The sequence below is a fragment of the Oncorhynchus clarkii genome, chromosome 17 (genome assembly GCF_045791955.1).
Source record: "Oncorhynchus clarkii lewisi isolate Uvic-CL-2024 chromosome 17, UVic_Ocla_1.0, whole genome shotgun sequence".
NCBI lineage: Eukaryota > Metazoa > Chordata > Actinopteri > Salmoniformes > Salmonidae > Oncorhynchus > Oncorhynchus clarkii.
The window spans coordinates 36,159,816-36,184,010 of record NC_092163.1 but is presented as its reverse complement, the minus strand read 5'-3'; the positions used below and the strand labels follow the sequence as shown (position 1 = coordinate 36,184,010).

At 45.5% G+C, this 24,195-nt stretch overlaps 1 protein-coding gene across 1 annotated transcript in view; it reads left to right on the top strand.

Annotated features, from left to right (window-relative positions):
• The window catches only part of LOC139370753 (pleckstrin homology domain-containing family G member 4B-like), a 58,201-nt gene extending 34,847 nt beyond the window's left edge, over positions 1 to 23,354 (top strand). Inside the window, exons 14-24 of the mRNA XM_071110440.1 lie at positions 280 to 1,331; positions 3,597 to 3,846; positions 4,496 to 4,585; positions 11,843 to 12,067; positions 15,661 to 15,831; positions 16,385 to 16,562; positions 17,682 to 17,798; positions 17,974 to 18,246; positions 20,813 to 21,066; positions 21,462 to 21,512; positions 21,719 to 23,354. Coding sequence (XP_070966541.1) covers positions 280 to 1,331; positions 3,597 to 3,846; positions 4,496 to 4,585; positions 11,843 to 12,067; positions 15,661 to 15,831; positions 16,385 to 16,562; positions 17,682 to 17,798; positions 17,974 to 18,246; positions 20,813 to 21,066; positions 21,462 to 21,500 — 2,649 coding nt within the window. The 3' untranslated portion in view covers positions 21,501 to 21,512; positions 21,719 to 23,354. The remainder of the gene's footprint in view (positions 1 to 279; positions 1,332 to 3,596; positions 3,847 to 4,495; positions 4,586 to 11,842; positions 12,068 to 15,660; positions 15,832 to 16,384; positions 16,563 to 17,681; positions 17,799 to 17,973; positions 18,247 to 20,812; positions 21,067 to 21,461; positions 21,513 to 21,718) is intronic.
• The last annotated feature ends 841 nt before the right edge of the window (positions 23,355 to 24,195 follow it).

The following is a 24,195-nucleotide window of genomic DNA, read 5'->3' as shown; positions in this document are numbered from 1 at the left end:
TAACTCTGCTTCCTTTTTCCAACCATACTTTGAGCACCACTACCATGTTGTCTGTTGTAACTCATATCACGTATGAACTGAGGAACTGAAGGAAGGATTGATACATTTCTAAAATATACGGACAGGCCACCCCTTTAACCCCTAGCCACAACAGTCATCAATATTCCCATCAATCTTTTCAGAACCCTGACACCCCATCCAAGATACACACAAATAAAAACACTTCTAACTTCTCCAACACTTCTGAAATAACACTGATCTCTGTATTGTTTCCTCTAGGCTGCTGCCCTCGCCAAGGAATGCAGGCAATATCTTGAGCAACTAGAGACAGGGTGCTATCCTGCCAAAGCCTGTCTAAGCATGCTTAAGACCTACGAGGAGAGATTGGGTAACTGCTTCTCGTCCCGACACTTCCAGAAGATCAAAGCCTGCAGCGTGAAGAGCTCCAGGGGGATGAATTTGTGGAATGCGACCTGGGTCCAGTGCCAGGAAGTCAGCCAGCGGCTGGGGGAGAGGCTGCAGCAGGGGAATGCAGCCAACAAATACCAGCAGCAGCTCACAGCTGGTGGAGCTCAAGTGAAAGACAGGGTGTTGGAGACTTGGAAGGAGAGGGAGAAAGAGGAGGAAGACAAGGAGGAGGTGGTTGTGGCCCCTTGCTCCCTAACCCAAGCCTCAAACTCCCCTCCAGGGGTGGCCGATATGGCCAATAACTCAGGGAGGGCCTCCGTGGAACAGATGGAGAGCAGAGACAGCCGTGCTAGGCACAGCGCTAACATTGCATGCTTTAACCTCCCTTTCAAAGATGACTTGAAAAGGAGCAAAGGAGCCAAAGAAGCATCCCAGTTGGCCAAATCCCCCGGCATAGAGGGGAAACTGACACCAGCGGTGTCCCAAGATGGAGATGGTGGACCAGGAAGGCACCACAGCGAGACGGACCTCAAAACGGGGGATCTGGTTGCTGGGTGTGAGGCGTTTCCATGGAAACATGGCACTTTGGGGGGATCCCTGAGTGAGGGTTCCTGTATCAGCTCTCCCCTGTCCTCAAAGTATGGCTCCTCCCCCTTGTCGGCAAGACACTCCCATAGTCAGCCCTCAGTAGTGGCCCTGCAGTCCCCCCAAAACCCTTATGATATCTCCCATAATGGAAGCTTCTGCTCTTGCAACTCCTGCTGTAGGACAAATGGGGAAAGAGACGATGACAGAGAAGATGGTGACCCCATAGAGGTGTCTTCAGTGTCCTTCCTTGACCCCTGTGACCCGACTGGTGACAGGACCCAGAATGTCTCGTCATTGGCCGACACACAAGCTGAAGATAATGGCAACAATGTTCTGTGAGTGATGCACCTCCCCCTTCTCAACAGCTATGAGAAAAGCAATCCCAAAATAACATGCAAATGTTTCCCCATAAATTCCAATAAAACCAACATGCCAACAGTCACCCAAGAGTTATTCACAATCTGCAATTCAGACAAACAAAATGGCATTGTTATTGAAATGGATCTGGGAAACAAGTCTTGATATCATGCTTACTGGCAGTTTAAATAAGCAACTGAGTGACAAATGACATTTACAGCATGCAGTGTTAGTAGAAGGGCAGCATAGAGATGGTTTTTCTTTGGGTCTTCAGATGAAGATTATTTGCCTGAAACCTTGACAATAACTACACTAAGTATACCAGTCACACTTTATTAGGATATACCTACATGAAAAAATACTATAGTGTAAACAATATAGTATTCACTGTAGTGTTTTTTGCGGGCTAAAGTCTCCAAAGACACTACAGTGAACACTAGTATGTACTGTATTATACTGTAATTTACAGTAAACTATAATATACAGTGCATTCGGAAAGTATTCAGACCCCTTGACTTTCTCCACACTGTTAGATTAGACTTATTAAAAAACCCCTCATCAATTTACACACAATGCCCCATAATGACAAAGCAAAAACAGGTTTTTCAAAAATGTTACAAAATGTATTAAAAATAAAAAAACGTATTACATTTACATAAGTATTCAGACCCTTTACTCAGTACTTTGAAGCAACTTTTTGCAGCAATTACAGCCTCTAGGCATCTTGGGTATGATGCTACAAGCTTGGCACCTGTATTTGAGATGTTTCTCCCATTCTTCTCTGCAGATCCTCTCAAGCTCTTACAGGTTGGATGGGGAGCATCGCTGCACAGCTATTTTCAGGTCTCTCCAGAGATGTTCTGGCTGGGCCACTCAAGGACATTCAGAGACTTGTCCCGAAGCCACTCCTGCGTTGCCTTGGTTGTGTACTTAGGATCGTTGTCCTGTTGGAAGGTGAACCTTCGCCCCAGTCTGAGGTCCTGATTGCTCTGGAGCAGGTTTGCATCAAGGATCTCTCTGTACTTTGCTCCAGTCATCTTTCCCTCGATTCTGACTTGTCTCCCAGTCCCTGACATTGAAATATATACCCACAGCATGATGCTGCTACCACCATGCTTCACTGTAGGGATGGTGCCAGATTTACTCCAGATGGCATTCAGGCCAAAGAGTTCAATCTTGTTTTTTTTGGCTTACGCCAAGCGGACTGTCATGTGCCTTTATCTGAGGAGTGGTTCAGTTTGGCCAATCTACCATAAAGGCCTGATTGGTAGAGTGCTGCAGAAATTGTTGTCCTTCTGGAAGGTTCTCCCATCTCCACAGAGGAACTCTGGAGCTTTGTCAGAGTGACCATCGGTTTCTTGGTCACCTCCCTGACCAACTCCCTTCTCCCCCAATTGCTCAGTTTGGCCGGGCGGCCAAACTTCTTCCATTTAAGAATGGAGGCCACTGTGTTCTTGGGAACCTTCAATGCTGCAGAAATGTTTTGGTACCCTTCCCTAGATGTGTGTCTCAACACAATCCTGTCTTGGAGTTTTACGGACCATTCCTTCGACCTCGTGTCTTGTTCTTTGCTCTGACATGCACTGTTAACTGTGGGACCTTATATAGACATGATAATCAATTGAATTTATCACAGGTGAACTCCAAGGAAGATGTAGAAACATGTCAAGGATGATCAATGGAAAGAGGATGCACCTGAGCTCAATTTCAGGTCTCGTAGCAAAGGGTCTGAATAGTTACATAAATAAGGTATTTTTTTATTTTTTATTTTATAAATTAGCAAAAATGTCTAAAACCTGTTTTAATTTTGTCATTATGGGGGAAAAGTTCATTTAATACATTTTAGAATAAGGCTGTAATGTAACAGAATGTGGAAAAAGGGGTCTGAAGTAGTAAAAGAACTGTAGTATATACTGTAATAAATGTAGTGTTTTTGCTGATTGAGGTATAATGTAGTATTACTGTAGTGTTTTTGCAGACGTTACTGTAGTGTTTTTGTTTTATTATCTTTGGCTGAGAAGTGGAAGCGTTCTCCTTGAGAAAATCTACTGGTGAAAAACTAAAAGATCACATTTTCCATAACCTGTAGGTAGGCAGGGCTGAATGGAAAGCTTATTTTCTTTTCTATAACCTGTAGGGAACACAATATATGGTCTATATTTGGCATGTATGTTTCTTAAATGTTGCGAATGCTTTGTATAAATCTTTAAAAAATCCCTATTCCATGTTTCTTGTGTGGACAGGAAGTTGCAGAGGATCATGGAGGAGCTCTTGTTGACTGAGAGGGAGTATGTACGATCTCTAGGTTATGTCCGAGAGCACTACTTCCCCGAGCTGGAGAGGCCTGACGTGCCTCAGGACCTAAGGGGCCAGAGGGGGAGCATTTTCGGCAACCTGGAGAAGCTCCATGACTTCCATCGACACCACTTCCTGAAAGAGCTGGAGGGCTGCCTCCGAGAGCCCTTCAGGGTGGGACGCAGCTTCCTACGACATGTGGGTTCCCATAGTTACGTGCCTTAACCGTTTGATAACTAACATTAAAGGGATATTTCACTCAAAAAAATCTTTCATTATGTTGTTCATAAGTCATCAATAAAACATCAATTGTTTTATAGTTTTCAAGATCAAAAACTGTGATGATGATGATGATGATGATGATAGGTTTAAGTGAAGGACGGCACCCTTTCCAGGGTAGTGTCCCCATCACTTCACAGGGAAGTTAAAAGAAAAGTAACACTGGTATTACAGTATCTTGTAATCCAACTGCTCTTATACAAACAATCAACAACAACCTATTGGGGTGAGAGACGATTCAGACTTTTTTTGTATCTTATCTGTGATCTGCAGTCACCAACAAGTGATGTGGACCGCATGCCACAAGTCAGTTCAATTAAAATCTTGTTGAATCAACAAGCAGGCAGTGTCTACCACTGTCTAAAATATTCCAGATGTGCACACTGGAGATTAGACAGAGTTCCTGGGAATTTCCTAAGATGTTTTATCCCATTTCCTGTTTTCCCAACAATATGAAACATAGGGATATGTTCTGTTGTCTTTCATTGGAAATTGAAAACGAGGCAGAAAGACCCATTTTCATCCAATGTTTCAACTTTGTTGCTTGGATTGTTTTTCCTCTATCCAGAGAGAGTGCTTTGGTCTGTACGCCCTCTACAGCAAGAACAAACCCAAGTCAGACAGCTTACTCCTCAACCACGGCCATGACTTCTTCAAGGTGAGGACTTCAACCATCCCTCACAGTACATTAATATGAGATCAATTCATTTGTTGTGAAAGTGGAACACTGGAACAACCGGTTTTGCAAAGAATTATGAGGCCTTTAAGAGTATATTTTAACATGAACTTCCCAATACTCCTGCATTTTCATAATCTTTTCCTATTGTACGACATTCCTACTAAGACGCTATTGAAGGAATAACTTGCATGGGCAAAGGCCTAACAAATCAATGCTAAAGTAGGGCCCTGATGTATTGTATCTACCCTAAATCTATTGTAACCTATAAAGTGCATTCGGAAAGTTTCAGACCCCTTGACTTTTTTCATATTTTGTTACGTTACAGCCTTTACTAAAAATGTATTAAATAAATGTCATCAATCTACACACAATACCCCACAATGACAATGTCACGTATTCACAAGGTAGGTGGAATCAAGCGCAGAGAGCAGGTGCAATGAGTCGATAGTTTATTCTCCGGAACAAACACTGAAAACCCGAAAACACGGGTGAAATAATCCAACACAGGATTAAGATATATCGGAGCAAATAGCACGATACGTAATCACTAAAATACATGAAACCAAAACAATCCCGCACGAAACAAGGGCGGGACAACCTACTATAAATAAGGACGTCAATAAACTAAAATACACACAGGTGAAACTAATAAGACAAAACCAACAGACAAACGAAAAAGGGATCGATGGTGGCTACGACCGCCGAGCACCGCCCGAACAGGCAGGGGAGCCAACTTCGGCGGAAGTCGTGACAGTACCCCCCCCCTGACGCGCGGCCCCCGCAGCGCGCCGCCACCGTCCTCGAGGACGACCCGGAGGACGAGGTGCTGGGCGATCCGGGTGGAGGCGGTGGAAATCACTCAGGAGAGAAGGGTCCAAAATGTCCCTCACCGGAACCCAGCATCTCTCCTCCGGACCGTACCCCTCCCAGTCCACGAGGTACTGTAGGCCCCCCACCCGGCGTCTCGAATCCAGAATGCCCCGAACTGTGTACGCCGGGGACCCCTCGATGTCCAGGGGGGGCGGAGGGACCTCAGGCACCTCACCTTCTTGCAGGGGACCAGCCACCACCGGCCTGAGGAGAGACACATGAAACGAGGGGTTAATACGGTAATACCTAGGAAGTTGTAACCTGTAACACACCTCGTTTATTCTCCTCAGGACTTTAAACGGCCCCACACACTGCGGCCCCAGCTTCCGACAGGGCAGGCGGAGGGACAGGTTCCGGGTCGAGAGCCAGACCCTGTCCCCCGGTGCAAACACGGGGGCCTCACTGCGGTGTTGGTCAGCGCTCCTCTTCTGCCGTTCGCCCGCTAACCGTAGTGAGTCCTGAACGGCTTTCCATGTGTCCTTGGAGCGCTGTACCCATTCCTCCACCGCAGGGGCCTCGGTCTGGCTCTGATGCCATGGAGCCAGGACCGGCTGGTAACCTAGCACACACTCAAAAGGAGACAAGTTAGTTGAGGAGTGGCGTAGGGAGTTCTGAGCTAGTTCAGCCCAGGGAACATACCTTGCCCACTCACCAGGCCGGTCCCGGCAATAGGACCGCAGAAACCTGCCCACCTCTTGATTTACGCGCTCCACCTGCCCATTACTCTCGGGGTGAAAACCTGAGGTTAAGCTGACCGAGACCCCCAGTCTCTCCATAAACGCCCTCCATACTCTGGACGTGAATTGGGGACCCCGATCAGAAACGATGTCCTCAGGCACCCCATAGTGCCGGAAGACATGGGTAAACAAGGCCTCAGCAGTCTGCAGGGCCGTAGGGAGACCGGGCAACGGGATGAGACGACAGGACTTAGAAAACCGATCCACAACGACCAGGATTGTAGTACTTCCCTGGGACGGGGGAAGGTCGGTAAGAAAGTCCACCGATAAGTGTGTCCACGGCCGTTGTGGAACGGGGAGGGGTTGTAATTTCCCTCTAGGCAAGTGCCGAGGAGCCTTGCTCTGAGCACACACGGAGCAGGAGGAGACATAAAATCTCACGTCTTTAGCTAGCGTGGGCCACCAGTATCTCCCTCTCAGACTCCGCACTGTCCTCTCGATGCCCGGATGACCCGAGGAGGGGAGAGTATGAGCCCACCGAATCAGCTTGTCCCGGACCCCCCTCGGTACGTACTGGGTTCCTACTGGACAGTTGGGGGGGGCCGGCTCTGACCGTGAGGCCCCCTCTATCTCTGCGTCCACCTCCCATACCACCGGTGCCACGAGACATGACGGTGAAATGATGGGAGTTAGCTCAACGGGCCGCTCCTCGGTATCATAGAGGCGGGACAGCGCGTCGGCCTTGGTGTTTTTGGAGCCGGGCCGGTATGAGAGGGTAAACCGGAATCTGGTAAAAAACATGGCCCATCTAGCCTGACGTGGATTCATTCTCTTCGCTGCCCGGATATACTCGAGATTACGATGGTCAGTCCAGATGAGAAAGGGGTGTTTAGCCCCCTCAAGCCAATGTCTCCACACCTTCAGAGCCTTGACTACAGCTAACAACTCCCGGTCCCCCACATCATAGTTTCGCTCCGCTGGGCTGAGCTTGCTCGAAAAAAAAGCACAAGGGCGAAGTTTGGGTGGCACGCCCGAGCGTTGGGACAGCACGGCTCCGACCCCAGCCTCGGACGCATCCACCTCCACTATGAACGCTAAAGAGGGGTCCGGATGCGCCAACACGGGTGCATTGGTGAACAGCTCCTTCAAACGAGTGAATGCTCTGCCCGCCTCTGCTGACCAGCGCAAGCGCACCGGTCCTCCCTTCAGCAGCGAGGTGATGGGAGCAGCTACCTGACCAAAACCCCGGATAAACCTCCGGTAGTAATTGGCAAACCCTAAAAACCGCTGCACCTCTTTCACCGTGGTCGGAGTCGGCCAATTACGCACGGCTGTAACGCGGTCATCCTCCATCACCACCCCAGAGGTGGAAATACGATATCCCAGGAAGGAAACGGACTGTTTGAAAAACTCACATTTCTCCGCCTTGCAATACAGATCATGCTCCAGCAGTCGCCCAAGTACCTTACGCACCAGAGACACATGCGCCGCGCGTGTGGCAGAATAGATCAAGATGTCATCGATGTACACTACCACTCCCTGCCCGAGCAGGTCTCGGAGAATCTCGTCTACGAAGGATTGGAAAACGGCTGGAGCATTCTTCAACCCGTATGGCATGACGCGGTACTCATAATGACCAGATGTAGTACTGAATGCAGTTTTCCACTCATCCCCTCCCCGGATACGCACCAGATTATACGCGCTCCTCAGGTCCAGTTTTGTGAAGAAGCGCGCCCCGTGAAATGATTCCACCGCCGTGGCGATGAGAGGTAGTGGGTAACTAAACCCCACTGTGATGGAATTTAGACCTCTATAATCAATGCACGGACGCAGACCTCCATCCTTCTTCTTCACAAAAAAGAAGCTCGAGGAGACGGGTGATGCGGAGGGCCGAATGTACCCCTGTCTCAGTGATTCAGTAACGTATGTTTCCATCGCTACCGTCTCCTCCTGGGACAATGGATACACGTGACTCCTAGGAAGTGCAGCGTTCTCCAGAAGGTTTATCACGCAGTCCTCTCGACGATGAGGTGGTAATTGGGTCGCCTTCTTTTTACTGAAGGCGATAGCCAAATCGGCATATTCAGAGGGAATGCGCACGGTGGAAACTTGGTCTGGACTCTCCACCGTAGTCGCACCAACGGCAACTCCTCTACACCTACCTGAACACTCCTCTGACCACCCCTTAAGAGCCCCCTGTCGCCAGGAAATCACCGGGTTGTGTTGAGCTAACCAGGGAACCCCCAACACCACCGGAAACGCAGGTGAATCTATAAGGAACAGACTAATCTGCTCCTTATGATCCCCCTGCGTTACCATGTCCAGTGGCACCGTAGCCTCCCTAATCACTCCTGACCCTAATGGTCGGCTATCTAATGAGTGCACGGGGAAAGGTTGATCTACCGACACCAGGGGAATCCCTAGCCTTAACGCAAGCCCACGATCCATGAAATTCCCAGCTGCGCCTGAATCGACTAGCGCCTTATGCTGTAGAGAGGGGAAAAACCCAGGGAAAGAAATCAAAACATACACATGACCGACAGGAGGCTCTGGGTGAGTCTGGTGCTTACTCACCTGGGGTGATCGAGCAGTGCTCCGCCTGCCATCCCGACTCCCAGACGAGTTCCTCCAGCACCGGTCTGACGTGTGCCCTCGTCGACCACAACTGGTGCAGGAGGACACTCCTCCTCCGGTCTCCCTCGAAGCTGCCCCTCCTAATTCCATAGGGATAGGGGCAGGAGGGCTGGGAAGTGGAAACGACAGGGCCTGATCCGAACGCCCGCGAGCAGCCAGCAGATTGTCGAGACGGATAGCCAAGTCAATGAGCTCATCCAGTGTGCAGGTGGTGTCCCGACATGCCAGCTCCCTGCGGACGTCCTCCCTGAGACTGCATCTGAAATGGTCGACCAAGGCCCTGTCGTTCCATCCTGCTCCTGCGGCCAGGGTCCTGAACTCCAGAGCAAAGTCCTGAGCGCTCCTCGTCTCCTGCCGCAGGTGGAACAGCCGTTCACCCGCCGCCCGACCCTCTGGTGGATGGTCAAAAACAGCTCGGAATCGGCGGGTGAACTCTGGGTAATTATCCCTCGCCGAGTCCGGGCCATTCCATACTGCGTTGGCCCACTCGAGGGCTCGCCCAGTCAAGCAGGAGACGAGGGCGCTCACGCTCTCCTCTCCAGAGGGAGCAGGACGCACGGTAGCCAGGTATAGCTCCAGTTGAAGGAGGAAACCCTGGCACCCAGCCGCCGTTCCGTCATACTCCCGTGGGAGCGTCAACCGCAGAGCCCCGGAGCCAGATGTGGTCACAGGAACAGGAGGTGCTGGAGAAGGGGGTGCTAGTGATGATGTGGGAAGACCACTCCTCTCCCATCGATCCATCCTCTCCATCATTTGGTCCATGGCAGAACCAATCCGATGGAGCACGCTGGTGTGGTGGAGGACTCTCTCCTCCATCGATGGGAGAGGAGACGCGGCTGCTCCTGCTGATTCCATGGGCGGTGCGGGATTCTGTCACGTATTCACAAGGTAGGTGGAATCAAGCGCAGAGAGCAGGTGCAATGAGTCGATAGTTTATTCTCCGGAACAAACACTGAAAACCCGAAAACACGGGTGAAATAATCCAACACAGGATTAAGATATATCGGAGCAAATAGCACGATACGTAATCACTAAAATACATGAAACCAAAACAATCCCGCACGAAACAAGGGCGGGACAACCTACTATAAATAAGGACGTCAATAAACTAAAATACACACAGGTGAAACTAATAAGACAAAACCAACAGACAAACGAAAAAGGGATCGATGGTGGCTAGTAGGACGGTGACGACGACCGCCGAGCACCGCCCGAACAGGCAGGGGAGCCAACTTCGGCGGAAGTCGTGACAGACAAATTGAAAACAGGTTTTTAGATTAAGAATTTTTTTTATTAGAAACAAAAACAGAAATACCTTGTTTACGTAAGTATTCAGACCCTTTTCTATGAGACTCAAAATTGAGCTCAGGTGCATCCTGTTTCCATTGATCATCCTTGAGATGCTTCTACACCTTGATTGGAGTCCACCTGTGGTAAATTAAATTGATTGGACATGATTTGGAAAGGCACACACCTGTCTATATAAGGTCCCACATTTGACAGTGCATGTCAGAGCAAAAACCATGCCATGAGGTCGAAGGAATTGTCCGTAGAGCTCCGAAACAGGATTGTGTCGAGGCACAGATCTGGGGAAGGGTATCAAAACATTCCTGAAGTATTGAAGCTCCCCAAGAACAACGTGACCTCCATCATTCTTAAATGGAAGAAGTTTGTAATCACAAAGACCCTTCCTAGAGCCTGGCCAGACTGAGCAATTGGGTGAGAAGGACCTTGGTCAGGGAGGTGACCAAGAACCCTATGGTCAATCTGACAGAGCTCCAGAGTTTCTCTCATCTCCACAGAGGACCTTCCAGAAGGATAACCATCTCTGCAGCACTCCACCAATCAGGCCTTTGATGGTAGAGTGTCCAGACGGAAGCCACTCCACAGTAAAAGGCACATGACAGCTGTGGTGGAATATTCTAATCAAGTGAGAGAGACTTTGTCATTTCTTCAGACGATCATCTTTATTCATTATGGATTAATTACTGCAATATTGAGACTGGTCCAACCAACAGTCTTGACTAACTGAAAATTAACAAACAGATATAATATAGGACCTAAAAATGCTTAGTGAGGGCTGGTTCAACCCCTCCCATAAGCCACCTTGGTCCATCTCTTGGTTATCCGCACGGGATGTTGTTTTACTCCCAACCCGGCTTAGTTTCCCAGATTCGAAGAAGATCTGAGATTGTTGAGAGAGTGTTCTAAACTCATCCAGGCTATCTCGGGTCACACACACCAACATCTTGTCTATGGATTGCCAGCTTGTGTTTTTATCAACAAGTCATTGTCAGCAAGCTTTCTCTAGTGTAAACCATTTCCTTGACCCTACATCACGTCTGGAGGAAACCTGGCACTATCCCTACGGTGAAGCCTGGTGGTGGCAGCATCATGCTGTGGGGATGTTTTCCAGCGGCAGGGACTGGGAGACAAGTCAGGATCGAGGGGAAAGATGAACGGAGCAAAGTACAGAGAGATCCTTGATGAAAACCTGCTCCAGAGCGCTCAGGACCTTAGACTCGGGCGACGGTTCATCTTCCAACAGGACAACGACCCTAAGCACATAGCCAAGACAATGCAAGAGTGCCTTTGGGGACAAATCTCTGAATGTCCTTGAGTGGCCCAGCCAGAACCCGGACTTGAACCCTATCAAACATCTCTGGAGAGACCTAAAAATAACTGTGCAGCGACATTCCCCATCCAACCTGACAGCGCTTGAGAGGATCTGCAGAGAACAATGTGAGAAATTGCCCAAATACAGGTGTGCCAAGCTTGTACCATCATACCCAAGAAGACTCAAGGCTGTAATCACTGCCAAAGGTGCTTCAACAAAGTACTGGGTAAAGGGTCTGAATACTTATATAAATGTGATATTTCAGTTTTTTCTAAAAACCTGTTTTATCTTTGTCAGTATGGTTATTGGGTGTAGATTGATGAGGGGAAAAAAATATTTGATACATTTTCGAATTAGGCTGTAACGTAACAAAATGTGTAAAAAGTCAAAGGGTCTGAATACTTTACGAATGCACTGTATATCTTCCCAACACTTTAGCAAAAACAGATAGAGCTGGGCGACAAGATGGACCTGTCATCATATCTGCTGAAGCCGGTGCAGCGGATCAGCAAGTACAGCCTGCTGCTGCAGGACATGGTGAGGGATTGCGGGCCCCACCGGGGCCGCGAGGAGGCCGAAGTCAGGCGTGCCCTTGAAGTCATCCAGTTCCAGTTGCGCCATGGCAACAACCTGCTGGCCATGGACGACATACAGGACTGTGACGTGAGTGTTAGGGGGTGAAGCCAATCAATCACATGTATTCATGAATCCCTTTTTTAGTGGGGGTTATCGGCAGCTGTCACGTGTGCTTTTACAGTAACCTGGGCTAGACCCTAAAGAGCAAGCAGAGGCAGAAACTCCATCTTTATTCCATATATACTACCGGTCCAAATTTTAGTACACCTACTAATACCAGGGTTTTTCTTTCTTTTTACTATTTTCTACATTGCAGAATAATAGTGAAGACATCAAAGCTCTGAAATAACACATATGGAATCATGTAATAACCAGAAAAGTGTTAAACATTTCAAAATATATTTTATATTTGTCACAAATATTTGTTCCCCCAGTACCTGTGCTCATTCCGTTCAGGTCTACATCACCGGCTTTCCAGGCGTCACTGAACTCGATCATTACCACCAACCCCGGACGGTCTTGTCTCATTATGCACACCTGGTTCCCATTCCCACTGATAAGCATGTGTATATATGTGCCCTCTGTTCCCCATTGCTCTTGTTGATTATTGTTCCATGTCTGTTGGTCTTGTGAGTGCCTGTGGTCTGTTGTATAGGCTTGCGTGTTACCGTGTTAGTGTGCACTTGTTATTACGGGTTTCGTCCTGTGTATTTATTACAGGTTTATACCTAGCTCTTTGTTTGGATTACAGCCCTGTATTTTATATGTGATATATGTGATATATATGTGATATATATGTGATATATATATATATATATATACATACACACACACACACACACGTATGTATATATGTGTTTGGTTTGAGCTTCGTCCTCGTCATGTTCATGATGTACTCCATTTTGAGTAGAGGATTTAAAAAAAACTATTTCCTATTCCTGCTCCTGTCTCATACAACGTGACAATATTTGAGATTCTTCAAAAAGCCACCTTTGCACACTCTTGGCATTCTCTCAACCAGGAATGCTGGAACCTGGAATGCTTTTTCAACAGTATTGAAGAGTTCCCATATATGCTGGCCTCTTTTCCTTCACTCTGATCTGACTCATCCCAAACCATCTCACTTTGGTTGAGGTCGGGGGATTGTGGAGGCCAGGTCATCTGATGCAGAACTCCATCACTCTCCTTCTTCGTAAAATAGCCCTCACACAGCCTGAAGGTGTTTTGGGTTATTGTCCTGTTGAAAAACAAATGATAGTCCCACTAAGCGCAAACCAGATGGGATGGCATAGCGCTGCAGAATGCTGTGGTAGCCATGCTGGTTAAGTGTGCCTTTAATTCTAAATAAATCACTGACCGTGTCACCAGCAAAGCACCCCCACACTATAACAATTCCTCCTCCATGCTTTACGGTGGGAAATACACATGCAGAGATCAACCGTTCACCCACACCGCGTCTCACAAAGATATGGAGGTTGGAACCAAAATCTCCAATTTGGACTCCAGACCAAAGGACAAATTTCCACCGGTCTGATGTCTGTTGCTCATGTTTCTTGGCCCACGCAAGTCTCTTCTTATTATTGGTGTCCTTTAGTAGTGGTTTCTTTGCAGAAATTTGCCCATGAAGGCCTGATTCACAGTCTCTGAACAGTTGATGTTAAGATGTGTCTGTTACTTGAACTCTGAAGCATTTATTTTGGCTGCAATTTCTGAGGGTGGTAACTCTAATGAACTTATCCTCAGCAGAGGTAACTCTGGGTCTTCCTTTCCTGTGGCAGTCCTCATGAGAGCCAGTTTCATCATAGCGCTTGATGGTTTTTGGGACTGCTCTTGAAGAAACTTTTATAGTTCTTGAAATATTCCATATCGACTGACCTTCATGTCTTAAAGTAATGATGGACTGTCGTTTCTTATTGAGCTGTTCTTGCAATAATATGGATTTGGTCTTTTACCAAATACGGCTATATTCTGTATACCCCCCCCCCCCCCCCCCCCCCCCCTCCTCCCATCTTGTCACAACACAACCAACTGATTGGCTCAAATGCATTAAGAGGGAAAGAAATTCCACAAACTAACTTCTAACAAGGCACATCTGTTAATTGAAATTCATTCCAGGTGACTACCTCATGAAGCTGGTTAAGAGAATGCCAAGAGTGTGCAAAGCTGTCATCGAGGCAAAGGGTGGCTACTTTGAAGAATCTCAAATATAAAATATTTTTGGATTTGTTTAATTTTTTGGGGGTTACTACATGATTCCATATGTGTTATTTCATAGTTTTGATGTCTTCACTATTATTCTACACTGTAGAAAATAGTAAATAAAAAGAAAAACACTTGAATGAGTAGGTGTTCTAAAACTTTTGACCGGTAGTATATGTCCCTATCTAAACATTACGTTCTTACACATCCTCTTATTTCTGGGTGTACCGTAGTAGACATGTGGGGTTGGGTGGGGGATGAGGTCATCTGAGAGTAGAGGAGAGGTCTGGGCAAGACAAGACAAGACAGGACAGGACAGGACTAGACTGGACTGTTGGTTTTTCACTGTTGTAGTGTTGCATAGGACATACTACTTCCGAGGCAACTTTATCCTTGGAACAACTGTGTGGGATGCTAGTTGTCTGTCTCATATCAGTTCCAGTATGTAAGAACAAACTGTAGAATAGATAGGGAAGAATAGGAAATTACGATGGATTGGGGTATGGGGGAGTGGACAAGAGTAATAGGTGGTCCGATATTGTTAGTTTAAAAAAAAACAAGTGCTCAAAGCCATTTTCATTGTGGCCCAGGGAACTCACTTCATCCACGACCAATGTTCTAGCACCGATCCTGGTTTTATTGTGACAAGACATAGAAAAGCAACATTTTTATCCAATATCTCAACTGATACTGCTCTTCTCTGTGTCAGAGGCTCTCCGAAAGGGCTTGAAACCCTGGTCATCGTCAGCCATTTGCTAATCTGATCTGGGGCCTTGTATCCTCAGCCAGGAGAGTCATGACAGATGATATCAGAGAGTGTGCAGAGCCTGAGACGCCCAGCCCTGAGAGGGTGTAGAGGAGGATCTGATGGTTCACAGTGTCTAAGGCGGTGGATTGAGCTTGGAGGATGAGAACAGAGGAGAGAGAGACAGTCAGCTTTGGCAGTGCGGAGAGCCTCTCTGGCACAGAGAAGAGCAGTCTCAGTTGAGTGACCTGCCTTGAAGTTAGGTTAGGGCCAAGAAGATCGTTCTGAGAGAGATAACGAGTTTGTGAGGTAGTTTGGTTGCGTTCATTTTTTGTAAGATCACAAGCTTGTTTAAACCTTTCACTCCTTTTAGACCTGTATACTTCCCATGCAGTTGACCGCACTTGTTATCTCTGAACTTCAATGCACCACTTGGCTCTGGTCTACTGTGCATTGGCAACTGACCTTGCGGTCATACAGTATAGTGCAGAGGTCATCAACCTTTTTTTCAGGTGAAACTCACTTTGGCATAATGATTTACCCACCTGACCCAGATAACCATCTACCACATTTGTGAGGTTGTTCGGGAACCTAAAAAACATGCTAGTTTGTTCCTATCAGGGGGTGAATTACAGTATATTGTCAAATGTCAAGGTACTAGAAATGGTTTATCTTGCCTTAGAAATATCCTGGCAGAATACAGCCTGCCCTCAATGTCATCTTTTTTTGCCTCTAGGTCAACCTGAAGGAGCAGGGGCAGCTGATTCGTCAGGACGAGTTCCTGGTGTCCTTCAGGAAGAAGAAATGTTTCCGCCACATCTTCCTCTTCCAGGACCTCGTCCTCTTCAGCAAGACCAAGTGGACTGATGTGGGCAATGACACTTATGTCTACAAACAGTCATTTAAGGTGTGCAGACAGTCAATATACCCCAATATGAATATTTTGCTAAAGCCACTTCCCTTGGCTTTCATTGAAACACATGTTTAAGTTATAAAAAGGCCTTGTGTGACACAAAAGAGCATTATATGGAATGTCCCATTATCTACACTCCTAACATTTAACTTCCACTATTGCTTAGCAGAACTGTATATGATACATTAACACATACCCCTACTTTAAAATGGAGAAGGGAACCGTGCACTGCAGATGACCTCGTCTGTCTAGGGCAGGGGTTTCATACTCATTCCATGGAGGGCCTTGTGTCCGCGAGTTTTGGGTTTTTCCTTTCAATTAAGACCTAGACAACCAGGTGAGGGGAGTTCTTTACTAATTAGTGACCTTAATTTATCAATCAAGTACACACTCGGCCCTCTGTGGAATGAGTTTGACACGTGGTCTAGGGTGATTAATTTCTAAGCAGAAATTAAGACGAAGTTGTACACAGTAATATCCGTAAAGTGTAGGCCTTTATAGTCTTCATAACGTTGTATTTATGTAAAAGCCATGTCTATTTTGACAGACCTCTGACATTGGGATGACCCATAACTCGGGGGACAGCGGGCTGTGCTTTGAGATCTGGTTCCGAAGGAGGAAGTCCCAGGACACGTACACGCTGCAGGCCGGGAACAGTGAGGTGAAGGATGCCTGGACCAAAGACCTTGAGCGCATCCTCTGGGAGCAGGCTGTACACAATAGAGGTCAGAAGTCACCCAGCCATTCAGGTCTCTCAGAATTACCAGAAAGAGTCCTCAGGTGATCTGGTCTGTGACGGAAAACATTACTAAACGTCAATTGAGGAGCAAGGATTTGAAAGCTACAGATGTAGGATCTTAATTGGATCAGTTTTTGTTGCTGAGAATTTTTCTGTACTGAAGAAATGTAGTTTCATGATTCATATAAATGCACTGAAATAAATAGAACAACACACGGTTATATGAACAGTATTCCCCTTTTCATGTAGCCTAATTTTGGCCAGCTAATAGCCTTACCACTGATCAAGCAACATTATGGACTAAATGATAAAATCCTGTTTCTGCAGAATGAATTTGCTGCTACAATACTGGCCACAATAAGATCCTACACCTGTGGTAACATTTTCAGAACTGTCATACATTCATGTGCCAGAAGTGAAGTATGTAGTAGTAGTAAAGATGTTGGATCTTAATTTGACCTGTATTGTCACTGCAAAATGATCCTGCAGCAACAAGATTTGAACGAGAGTGATCAAATTAAGATCCAACACCTGTAGGTTTTATTGGTTTCTCGCAGTCATGTAGTATGCCATTCTCTTTCCCGCATTCCCACTGATGTGAATGGAATTGATGGGTGAGTGCAATATGACGTACACCAATCCAACACTTTCAACTGTGATCATTTGGTCAGGTGGTCATGAAGGAATAGAGGCAATGAAAATAAAAATGTCAGGCGTCTGGCATGCAGCTCGCCTTGCCAGTACTATTAACCTGGATTTTAAGTAGAAGCAGCGAGGGTCATGACGGGAAGCTGTTGCAACAAAGTAGTAAATTAAAGCACTCTACCTGATGTACTGTTCAAATACACATCTTGGAATGAGACTAGTACACAGCCATAGTATTTATTGGGTCAATGTTTGAGTTTTGGTGTTGTGTTCCTACCCTTATATGTCAATTAAATCATTTTCATTCCCTTGTCACATATGTAAGGCCAAAATTAGATCCTTCCACTTCCCTCTGTCCATGGTAACATGTTGTGCCTTGCTCCAAGACAAATGTATCTCGGCCAGCCCATTTCTCAAAATAGGTCAATGTTTAAACAGTATTTTGTTTGCTATATTCTAGAGATTCGTATGCAGGAGAGGGTGTTCATGGGTATTGGGAACAAGCCCTTCATGGACATCCAGCCTAGCGATGCGGCCATCAACGACAGGGCAGTCAATTGTGCTCTGATGGGAAGAGGTACACACCCATAATAGAATTTCAATTAGAATATAATTGGAATGGTTCTTCTTAGTAACAAATTAACACCATCATAAATATGTGTTTCCGAGGTCCTGGTTGATCCTCTGGAATTTCTATTTTTGTCTCATTCATGTCCCGTCTTACACAATTTGATTTCATCTGGCCCTCCCAGAATCCAAGGCGTTGGCCTCCTCGGGGACGTCTAGCTCGCAGGGCGGGTGTCCTGTGCTGCGGCCTAACTCCATTGGCTCGGGGAGCTGTTCGTCGTCTTCCGGCAGCCACTCCTCTTCGTCCTCTGGGAGAGGGTCCCTGTCGTCCGCCGTGGAGGGGTACCTGTGTGGCCCGAAGCGGAGGGGGGCAGGGGGTCACGGGGGGTACTCCCCACCCCCTGGGGTCCAGGAGGAGGATGACATGGACCAGGAGAGCGGAAGTCAGAATCTACTGAGTGAGTGGATATAATGAGAAGGGTAGCTCGTTTGGGGAATATACATTAAAACATGCTAATTTGGGGAGAAGTTTGCATTTGGTTTTGACAGTAGCCAGTTAAACAAATCCAAAGCATGAATTGCTGTCTCCTTGTCCAAATGCTGTTTACAGGGTCAGACTCTCTTCCTATCATTCCTATTTGTTGTAAGACACAGCTACTGTTGAGAGAGGCTAGGTGGTTCTCAGAAATGTTTGTGCTATGAGTGACCCAGCCTCCAAAAATGGTGGGGATTTTTCTGTGACCCCAAAAATGAAGAGCGAGTGATCTATTTCTAGAGAGGACCTAATCTCATACCACAGCCCAAAATTAAGCAGCTATGATCAAATAAAATTTTACTGGTCACATACACGTATTTAGCAGATGTTATTGCGGGTGTAGCGAAATGCTTGTGCTCCTAGCTCCAACAGTACAGTAATATCTAACAGGTAATATCTAACAATTTCACAACAATACACACAAATCTAAGTAAAGGAATGGAATCAAGAATATATAAATATATGGACGAGCAATGTCAGAGCGGCATAGACTAAGATACAGTATATACGTACTGTATGAGATGGATAATGCAAAATATGTAAACATTATTAAAGTGACTAGTGTTCCATTGTTAAAGTGGCCAGTGATTTCAAGTCTATGTATATAGGCAGTAGCCTCTAATGTGTTAGTGATGGCTATTTAACAGTCTGATTGCCTTGAGATATAAGCAATTTTTCAGTCTCTCGGTCTCAGCTTTGATGCACCTGTACTGACCTCGCCTTCTGGATGATAGCGGGATGAACAGGCAGTGGCTCTTGTGGTTGATGTCCTTGATGATCTTTTTGGCCTTCCTGTGATATCAGGTGGTATAGGTGTCCTGAAGGGCAGGTAGTTTGCCCCCTTTGATGCGTTGGGCAGACCGCACCACCCTCTGGAGAGCCCTGCGGTTATGGGAGGTGCAGTTGCCGTACCAGGCGGTGATACAGCCCGACAGGATGCTCTCAATTGTGCATCTATAAAAGTTTGAGGGTTTTTGGTGCCAAGTCAAATTTCTGCAGCATCCTAAGGTTCAAGAGGTGCTGTTGCACCTTCTTCAACACACTGTCTGTGTGGGTGGACCATTTCAGATGGTCAGTGATGTGTACACCGAGGAACTTGAAGCTTTTCACCTTCTCCACTGCTGTTCTATCGATGTGGATAAGGGTGTGCTCCATCTGCTGTTTCCTGAAGTCCATGATCATCTATGTTTTGTTGATGTTGAGGTAGAGGATATTATCCTGGCACCACACTCCCAGAGCCATCACCTCCTCTCTGTAGGCTGTCTCGTCATTGTTGGTAATCAAGCCTTCTACTGTTGTATCGTCTGCAAACTTGATGATTGAGTTGGAGGCGTGCGTGGCCACGCAGTCATGATGGCCCAGCACTTGGTCCCAAACCCAACCCACCATTTGGGAATCAAAAACTGACATGGGATAATTTACTTCATAGAATAAATCATGCACACAACCCACTGGGCAAAGTAATATCTGGTGATTCAATATCATTGATTCACATTGATTCATAGCTGATGACATTGATTCAATGTGAAAAACTGATTGGATTTGCTGAAACTCAACATAAATAAATGTAGTATTCTTTTTCCCCCAAAACGTTTTACTTAAATCCACAGGGCCAGATTAAGAAATCACAGATCCCCCATAATTCTCTGTAAACAAATAAATACAATTTCAATCATCAGATGCCACGAAGTGCCTATACAGAAACCCAGCCTAAAACCCAAAGAGCAAACGATGAATATTGGCTAGAAAACTCCCTAGAAAGGCAGGAACCTAGGTGGCCAGTCCTCTTCTGGCTGTGCCGATGGAGATTATAAGAGTACATGGCGAGATCATTCTTCAAGATGTTCAAGCATTCACAGATGATCAGCAGGGTCAAGTAATAGTCACAGTTGTTATACATGGTGCAACAGGTCACCACCTCAGAAGTAAATGTCTGTTGGCTTCTCATAGCTGAGCATTCAGAGGTCGAGACAATAGGTGAGAGAGAGAGTTATGTTATTATCTTAAATTATGACCTTCCAATTTACTCATCACATTAGCAATAGTAGCCTATCTTACATAAGTCTGCAAACGCAACAATGAATGGAATGCTTTATTATAAAGGGGAATTTTTATGGTGAATATGTGCTTTCCCAAACTTGAGTCTCACTGCCAGGCAGATAACTTATTGCATGTGGGAATGCTTTATTGATATGACAGAGGATCTATGTTCTCATTTATGATTGAACTAAAGACAATGTATAAAGGATCAGTCATTTAAAAGCCCTGAGCCCATATTTACTAAGCGTCTAGTAATGTAGGAGTGCTGATCTCGGATTAGTTTGGACCATTTGAGTCACAATGAATAAGAGGTGGGACCTGATCCTAAATCAACAGTCCTCTGAGCACTCCTTTCTCCGAGCACTCCTTTCTCCGAGCACTCCTTTCTCCGAGCACTCCTTTCAGGTTAGAATGTGGACAAGTCTTACGGGTTCCCCTTCCTATTCCAGTGAACAGCTCCGAGTCTTCAGGAGAGAGCGTGAGCGGCTTCAGCAGCTCCAGCCACAGCTGTCACTCCGCAATTGGTAGAGAGGCGGAGGACGCCTCCTCCGTGTGCGCCTCCGTCGTCGGCCTGAAGGAGGTGCTAGCCCGCAGACCCGAAGCCAACCTCCACAAGGCCAAGAGTCCCACCCGGTCCACAGAGAGAACCACCACGCCCTTGCTCCCACACAGACCACCAGCCATGACTAAGGATCCACCTAAGGTGTGGGTTTAGCCTAACCATAAGTTGTACAACTTCGCAAGGATTATAATACTATTAGGGTGAATTCTAAATCAAACGTCAACCTAGTCATGCATTGGGGTGGTGTAGAGCCTGTGGTATAGTGGAAACACGGCTGGCGCTATCGCAGGTATGCCTCCCCACTGAAGACCAGGTCCGGCCTTACCGCCTGCGTCTCCCTTCTTAACCTCCTGCATCACCATCTACTTCTGCACTGTTTGAATAAAGCATAAAAATGGCAAATAACAATAGTAAAAAAAATTAAGTCATACACTGATGTCAATGGGAGGCTAAGTGAAAATTCACCTCTTTGTGATCTGGTAAGCTATATTTTGTTATGTTATATTTTGCTATGTTTTTATTTTTTTCCACCACAGGTTCAAAATGTGGCCATTAGAAAGTCAACTGAGGTTTGAGCTCTGAGTTTGGTAAGTTTGTTTGTAATAATGAGGTCACGATTCACCATCTGTAGTTTGCCTGTATTCATGTCTGGGGAGTTAAACAAAAAAAAAATCCACATGTTTGTTTTGTATGTAACTGTATTTACTGTATGTAATGTATTTTACACATGGATGTTTTCAGTCATTTTCCCCAGGTTATCCAAATACAATCCTATATTTGTCCCTCCTCACAGAATTGGACCTATCGACAACAGAAGGACACCATGAACTGTGTCACTGTATAAAGGGGACTATTATATGACATTTACTGTACTCTACTTTTTCTATTATTTTTTTATCTGACCACTAAAATGTACTGTATTTCACATATGTTCTTATATTGTTTTGCAATTTAAACATCTGCGTCTGAATTGTGTTTGTGTTGTGTAAGACAAGTATATTCAACATGTAATTAACCTTAGTGTTATCTCAGATTCAACAGGTTATAGTGAATTGCAAAATGTCACAAAGAAATTGTTGCACGTGATGCAAACATCATACCTGTCCTTGAGCGGTGCTCTGATCTGGAGCGGCAGGTGTGAATGTCATGCCAGGCATGTTATCTGCCAAGCTAAACCAATAACACATGATCTCAGTAAACTGTGCGGGTAACATTTTCATAAATACAGTGGTGAATCAATCAATAAATCAACTTCAACTTTCTTTTTATGAATACTGAAAAAAAAAATATGAACGCAATATGTGAAGTGTTGGTCCCATGTTTCGTCAGCTGAAGTAAAAAGACCACAGAGATTTCCATACACACAAAAAGTGTATTTCTCTCATATTTTGTGCACAAACGTGTTTACATCCCTGTTAGTGAGCATTTTTTATTTTCCAAGATAATCCATCCACCTGACAGGTGTGTGTGTGTGTGCTATCAAGAAGCTGATTAAACAGAAGTATCATTACACAGGTGCACCTTATGCTGGGGACAATAAAAGGCCACTCTAAAATGTGCTGTTTTGTCACACACCACAACGCCACCGATGTCTCAAGTTTTGAGGAAGCGTCCAATTGGCATGCTGACTGCAGGAGTGTCCACCAGAGCTGATGCCAGAGAATTTCCCTACCATAAGCCGCCTCCAAAATCGTTTTAGAGTATTTGGCAGGAGGTCCAACTGGTATCACAATTGCAGAACATGTGTAACCACTTACAGCCCAGGACCTCCACATCCGGCTTCTTCACCTGGGGTATCGTCTGAGCTCAATCACCCGGACAGCTGAGGAGTATTTCTGTGTGTAATAAAGCCCTTTTGTGGGGAAAACCCCATTCTGATTGGCTGGGCCAGCTCCCCAGTGGATTGGGCCTGGCTCCCATGTGGGTGGGCTTATGCCCTCCCAGGCACACCCAAGTCTAGGCCCTTGATCAGTCATGTGAAATCCATAGATTAGGGCCGAATCAATTTATTTCAATTGACTGATTTCTTTATATGAACTGTAACTCAGTTGAAAATGTTGCATGTTGCGTTTATATTTTTGTTCAGTATAGATATGTTTATTTTATTTTTTTACATATGCTCTTATTACATGAAATAAGCAGTTCTGGCATGACATTACATTTACACCTGCCATGCTTTAGACCCTAGGTATGGTGCGTCACGTGCAATAACAATATTACAATAGCCCAAACTTGCAAACTAGTTTAAGCTATTTGATCGACAAACATTGTTGTATCAAATGTGTAAGACCAAACATCTTTTAACAGCAGAACCATAAATTGGTTCCATGCCTTCCATTCAGTAGGAGAGCCATGACAAGATCTGTCCATGATTTTTAAATCTTATGTTGAATAGGGCTTCTCAACTCAATTAAACTAACGTTAACTTGTGCTTGCTTGTAATGTGTTTTATTGGATTTTATTAGTACAGGTATAAGCACAGTATTGGACTGTTATGACAATATGGCTAGTCTCGTAACAAGTTCATAACGGTGTCTGAGACTAATGAACATTTCTCACTTTGATTCCTCAACATTAACATCTTTTTACTCTTATTTCCATGTTGTTAGCTCAATTTTATGTATTAAATTATGAAACTGGTCAAAATATTTAGCCTTTGTGTGTTTGTATTTTTTCTTTACTTTGATAAATTAAAAAATATTTTATTTAATTCCAAACGGAAATTGATTTGTGATATGGTGCCCAACATTTTAAAGGAATTATCCATCAAATAGGTAGTTTATGAAGAAACATTTTATGTCATAGAAATTACATTGCCTTTGGAAAGTATTCATACCCCTTGACTTTTTCCACATTTTGTTACGTTACAGCCTTATTCTAAAATGTATTCAAATGTTATTTTCCCCTCGTCAATCAACACACAATACCCCATAATGACAAAGCAAAAATAAGTTTTTAGCATTTTTTGCAAATGTCTAAATAAATATAAACTGAAATAGTTAATTTACATAAGTACTCAGACCCTTTACCCAGTACTTTGTTGAAGCATCTTTGTTGAAGCACCTTTGCCACTCTTGCGTTGTCTTGGTTATGTGCTTAGGGTCGTTGTCCTGTTGGAAGATGAACCTTCACCCCAGTCTGAGGTCCTGAGTGCTTTGGAGAAGGTTTTCATCAAGGATCTCTCTGTACTTTGCTCAGTTCATCTTTCCCTCGAAAACATCCCCACAGCATGATACTGCCACCACCATGCTTCACCGTAGGAATCGTGCC